Here is a 6,000-nt window from a genome sequence, read left to right on the forward strand (position 1 = left end):
CTAATGAGGTGTCCCGACCATGGTGTATATCGCCCAAATGATCCCCCACTCTCTTCCTAGACTGACTCTTGGTCTTGCATACATAATCTAGGGGGCAGGTGCATGTGGCCATATATACAAATCCTGAGGTTTTACAGTTGGAATAATCCCAATGGTAAAAAGATTTTACTCGTGGAGGAACTCGAGAAAGATTTACATGGTCTCATCCAATTACATGTACAACATTCTCCACATCTAAAGAAACCGCAGATTCTTTTATCTAGCCAAGTCCCCTTGGGTGCAGGTATTTTGTAGAAACTATGCACTAAATGGTCCCTAATGGACCAACCCTTTCTGAAAGTTATTGTGGGAGTAGATCCCACAGCACCCTCAGGGCCGGGTCAGCTATAAGTTTATCCCAGTGTTTTCTGAGGATATTAAAGATACAGTCACTCTGATTGTCATAAGTTTTTCTTACTCGTGTTATCCCATCTTTTTCTTGGTCTCTTGGTTAGGTATGGAGGAGTGTCTGTCTCTCCCATTTTTTTGCAAACGATGATGCGGAGTCCAAAATGTACCAGGAGTACCCTTTTTCCCTGAATCTTGTGTTCAGGTCTATTGCCTGTATATTAAAATCTGTGACATTATGGCTGTACCTTCTCAACCATAAAAATTGGCCCCTGGGTATTCCTCTTTTTATGGGGATGGGGGTGGTGGCTATTCCACTTCAATAGTTTATTAGTGCTTGTAGGTTTATGGTAGATGAGTGTCCCTAGGGTCCCATCCCGTTCTATCTAGATTAGTACATCCAGGAAAGGCAACTGGTAATAATTAAATTCAGATATAAATCTCAGGCTCACTCTATTGATGTTGAGTTCCCTGACACATTCAAAAGATTGTTCACTCGTCCCTGACCAGATGATTAAAATGTAGTCAATATATTTGTACCATACCCCAATATATGGCTGCCACCACTTATCATCATCCCTGAATATTGTGGATTCCTCCCACCAGCACAGGAAAAGGTTAGCATTAGTGTTGAGCGAGTATGTTCTATTAACCCTTTCGCCGAGTATGCTCGGGCCGAGCTCCAAGTATTTACAGCTGCTCGGTGATAAGGTTAAATCACTCCCGTGTGCATGATTTGCAACTGTTTGACAGTTTTATTACATGTGAGGAATGTGTAAGAAATAGACATTCCTTACATGTAATAAAGCTGTCAAACAGTTGCAAATCATGCACACGGGAGCGATTTAACCTTATCACCGAGCAGCTGTAAATACTCGGAGCTCGGCCCGAGCATACTCGGACAGAACATACTCACTCAACCCTAGTTAGCATATGAGGGGGCACAGGGGCTCCCAATCGCAGTACCCGTGAGCTGGTGGAAGTACTGCCTGTCAAAAATAAAGAAGTTATGAGTAAGAGTGAATTTTAGAAGATCCTCCATGAAGTCATTATGTCTGCTACACTCTATTGATCTCGATTTCAAGAAATGTCTTACTCCTCTGATACCATCCTCATACTGTATATTACTGTACAAAGCCTCGATATCTAGTAAGGCCTGCTCCCCTACATGCATGTATACATGCTCGAGGGTCCACATGGAGGGGAGCAGGGAAAGGGAAAACCAACTCCAGAGGGATTATTCCAACTTCAGGTAGTCAGGCAGTACTGGAGGAACATTATACTGGGTGGAGGCATCATACATCTTGCATAAGGGGCAAAATGGGGGCATCATACATACTGTATAAGGGGCATAATGGGGGCATTACACTGGGTGGGGGGCATCATACATCCTGCATAAGGAGCATAATGGGGGCATTACACTGTGTGGAGGCATCATACATCCTGCATAAGGGGTATAATGGGGGCATTACACTGTGTGGGGGCATCATACATACTGCATAATAATAATAATAATAATTTTTATTTATATAGCGCCAACATATTCCGCAGCACTTTGCAATTAAGCGGGGACATGTACAAACAATAAATTCAATACAAGGTGAGACAGTTTAACAGTTACAGTACATCAGGAGTGTGGTCCCTGCTCGCAAGCCTACATTGTACAAGGAAATGGGGGGACACAATAGGTGGAAAGTGCTTGTTATTTCAGGTCTGGCAATTATAATAAGTCGGGATTATCATATAAAGCTGTATGATCCGGTCATCAGCCTGTATGTTCAAGTGCAATACTCAATTACCGAGTGCAGTTATCGTGTGCATGGAGGGTGTAGAGACAGATGAAGAGAAGGGAACAGATTCTGAATAGTATTTAGGAGGGAACAGGGGAAAGTTAGTTTACTGAGTATTTGAGGTGGTAGGCTTGTTTAAAGAGATGGGTTTTTAAAGCGCGCTTGAAGATATCGGGACTAGGCATCAATCGGATCGTCTTGGGTACAGCATTCCAGAGAACTGGCGCAGAACGAGAGAAGTCTTGGAGATGGAGGTGCGAGGTTCGGATTATGGAGGATGTTAGTCTTAGGTCATTTGTGGAACGGAGGGCACATGTAGGATGATAGACTGAGATGAGCGAGGAGATATAAGGTGGTGCATAACTGTGGAGAGCTTTGTGGGTGAGATCGATGAGTTTATTGTGGACCCTGTAGCGAATGGGTAACCAGCGTAATGACTGGCACAAGGTGGAGGCATCAGTGAAGCGGCTGAACAGAAATATGACCCTGGCTGCCGCATTCAGGACAGATTGGAGAGGGGAAATTTTGGTAAGAGGGAAACCGATCAGAAGAGAGTTGCAGTAGTCCAGACGAGAGTGAATAAGAGCGACAGTAAGAGTTTTAGCATTTTCAAAAGTGAGAAAAGATCGGATTCTGGAGATGTTTTTAAGATGCAGGTGACAAGAGCGAGTGAGTGATCGGAGATAGGGAGTAAAGGAAAGGTTAGTGTCGAATATGACCCCAAGGCAGCGGGCGTGCTGCTTGGGAGTTATGGTTGAACCCTCCAAGGTAATTTCGATGTTAGGTAGAGTTAGGTTAGTAGAGGGGGGAAACACAAGAAGTTCAGTTTTGGAGAGATTCAGTTTAAGATAGAGGGAGGACATGATGCTAGACACAGCAGACAAACAATCCTTGGTATTTTGTATTAGGGTAGGGGTGATGTCAGGGGAAGAAGTGTATAATTGGGTGTCCTCAGCATAGAGATGATACTGGAACCCAAATCTGCTGATTGTTTGTCCAATAGGGGCAGTGTATAGAGAGAAGAGGAGGGGGCCTAGGACTGAGCCCTGCGGAACCCCGATAGTAAGGGGATGAGGAGGGGAAGAGGAGCCGGCAAAATATACAGTGAAGGAGCAGTCAGAGAGGTAGGAGGAGAACCAGGAGAGAACGGTTTCCTTGAGGCCTATAGAGCGGAGCATAGTGAGGAGGAGCTGGTTATCCACAGTGTCAAATGCTGCAGAGAGATCCAGGAGAATCAGCAGGGAGCAGTGACCTTTGGATTTGGCTGTTAGTAGATCATTAGAGACTTTACTGAGGGCAGTTTCAGTGGAGTGTAAGGAGCGGAAACCAGATTGTAGAGGGTCAAGGAGAGAGTTAATCAGAGAGATAGCGGATTAGATGGGAGTGGACCAAGCGTTCCAGGACTTTAGAGATGAAAGGAAGATTAGAGACAGGTCTGTAGTTAGCAGCGCAGTTCTGGTCCAGGGATGGCTTTTTAAGTAAAGGCGTTATGATGGCATGTTTAAATAAGGAGGGAAAGATACCTGAAGAAAGAGAGAGGTTAAATATTTTAGTCAGGTGAGTGGTGACCATCGGTCAGAGGAACTGCAGGAGATGTGAAGGAATGGGGTCACTGTTGCAAGTTGTAGGCCGAGAAGAAGCGAGGAGCTGGGTAACTTCTTCTTCTGTGACAGGCTCAAAGATGGCAAGTGAGCTTGAAGTGCGGCAGGGAAGGGGATCCAGGCACTGAGGAGATTGGGCTGAGATGTCCTCATGGATGTGGTTGATTTTTCAAAGAAATAAGTGGCCAGATCCTCCCCGCTGAGGTTGGTGGTGGGGGCCTGTGCTTTAGGTTTCAGGAGGGAGTTTAAGGTTTCGAAAAGTCGTTTTGGATTGTTGGACATTGAAGTGATGAGGGTGGTGAAGTAGGATTGTTTGGCCAGATGAAGGGCAGAGTTATAGGTTTTGAGCATGAATTTATAGTGGATGAAGTCCTCTGCTAAAAGAGATTTTCTCCACTGACGCTCAGCACACCTTGAGCAACGTTGAAGAAAACGTGTTTGCATCGTGTGCCAGGGCTGCCGTTGCCAGCGTCGGATCTTTCTGCGAGTAGAAGGAGCTGCTTCATCTAGGGCACTCTTCAGTGTATTATTGTAGTGTGACAATGCTAAGTCTGGACAGGAGAAGGAGGAGATGGGGGCTGAAGATGTGTGGAGATTGTTCATAAGCTGCTGGGTATTAATGGTACGTGTATTCCTATAAGTGTGGTAAGTGGGGGTGTCCCGGGTGAGGAGACAATTCTTAACAGAGAAGGAAAGAAGGTTATGGTCCGAGAGCGGGAGAGGGGAGTTGGTAAAGTCATCCAGCAAGCAGAGACTGGAAAAAAACAGGTCCAGAGTATTCCCGTCTTCATGGGTAGGAGAATTAGTAAACTGTGAGAGACGGAATGAAGAGGTTAGAGAAAGTAGATGAGAGGCAGATTGGGAGAGGGGATCATCGATGGGGAAGTTAAAGTCGCCCATGATGAGGGTGGGGATGTCACAGGATAGAAAGTGAGGAAGCCAGGTGGCAAAGTGATCCAAGAACTGGCGGGAGGAGCCTGGAGGGCGATACACAATTGCCACTCGCAGGGAGAAGGGTTTAAAAAGAGTCTGATGGTGTGGACTTCAAAGGAAGGAAACATAAGTGAGGGAACTGGGGGGATGACCTGGAAAACACATGGTGAGGAAAGGAGCAGACCAACACCTCCATCCTGTCTGTTGCCAGGTCTGGCGGTATGTGAAAATTTCAGCCCACCAAACGAGAGAGCAGCAGCAGCGGTGGTGTCTGGCTGCTGAATCCAGGTTTTTGTGATAGCCAGAAGGCTAATGGAATTAGAGAGGAAAAAATCATGGCTGTAAGTTAGTTTGTTACACACAGACCGTGCGTTCCAGAGAGCACAATGGAAATCGATAGGAGAGGGCATGCACTGAACGGTAATAAAATTAGCAGGGTTTCTATATGCAGCTGGAGGAGAGTAATGTATGCTAGTGGAGGGGGGCCCAGGGTTGGGGGAGATGTTTCCTGCGACTAGTAGAAGGATAAAGAAGAGAAAGAGCAGGTGGTCTAATGATTTGTATGAACGTTTTGAGTGCTGTATGGAGGTAGAGGATGGCTTGCAGTGGGTGAGGAATGTCAGTAGAGCCTCAGAGTTATACATGGGAGAGGGGAGAAGGGAGGGGTTGATATAGGGAGAGTGCACAAAATGTGTTAAAGGGCAGGCGAGTTGTGAGAAAGCAGAAGTGAAAACAAATAAAAAGCAGATTGATAAGACTAATGCATAATGCAGTATGACTGACCGAGAAGCATGTTTGTATGAATATCTTATGCACCTTACCTGTCTCCTGCCCTGTCCAACTGTCATGTATAACTACACTTTTAACTATTGCACTTCAAATCTATTGCACGCGTGACCCAGCACGCGTGCTATCCCGAGCCAGAGCATAACGGGCATAATGGGGGCATTACACTGTGGGGGCATCATACATACTGCATAAGGGGCATAATGGGGGCATTACACTGTGGGGCCAGTAAAGGGGCCCTGTACTATGAGAACGATACATTTCCTCCCTTCCTGTCTCCATAGTTGGGTCGTATGTATCTATTACAGGAAACAGAACAAAAACCTTATGATTCTTATAAAGGGGCAACACAAGACCCCAAAAGAGTCTCCATGCTGAAGGGGTTAATGCCCCCTGCGCCCAGTAATGGGGGATCTCCACATACCTCCACCTGCAGAGCCGCCACCACATATATGGCTGTTCTGTGCGCACAGGACCTGTGATGAGGTCACAGGAGGGGAGGA

At 46.0% G+C, this 6,000-nt stretch overlaps 1 protein-coding gene across 1 annotated transcript in view; it reads right to left on the bottom strand.

The window, feature by feature from the left end:
- LOC141176168 (uncharacterized) overlaps positions 1–6,000 on the bottom strand; it is a 29,269-nt gene extending 23,269 nt beyond the window's left edge. Inside the window, exon 1 of the mRNA XM_073660164.1 lies at positions 5,922–6,000. Coding sequence (XP_073516265.1) covers positions 5,922–5,947 — 26 coding nt within the window. The 5' untranslated portion in view covers positions 5,948–6,000. The remainder of the gene's footprint in view (positions 1–5,921) is intronic.

The sequence above is a fragment of the Phyllobates terribilis genome, unplaced genomic scaffold (assembly GCF_046119375.1).
Source record: "Phyllobates terribilis strain yellow unplaced genomic scaffold, ASM4611937v1 Scaffold_17__1_contigs__length_24005725, whole genome shotgun sequence".
Taxonomy (NCBI): domain Eukaryota; kingdom Metazoa; phylum Chordata; class Amphibia; order Anura; family Dendrobatidae; genus Phyllobates; species Phyllobates terribilis.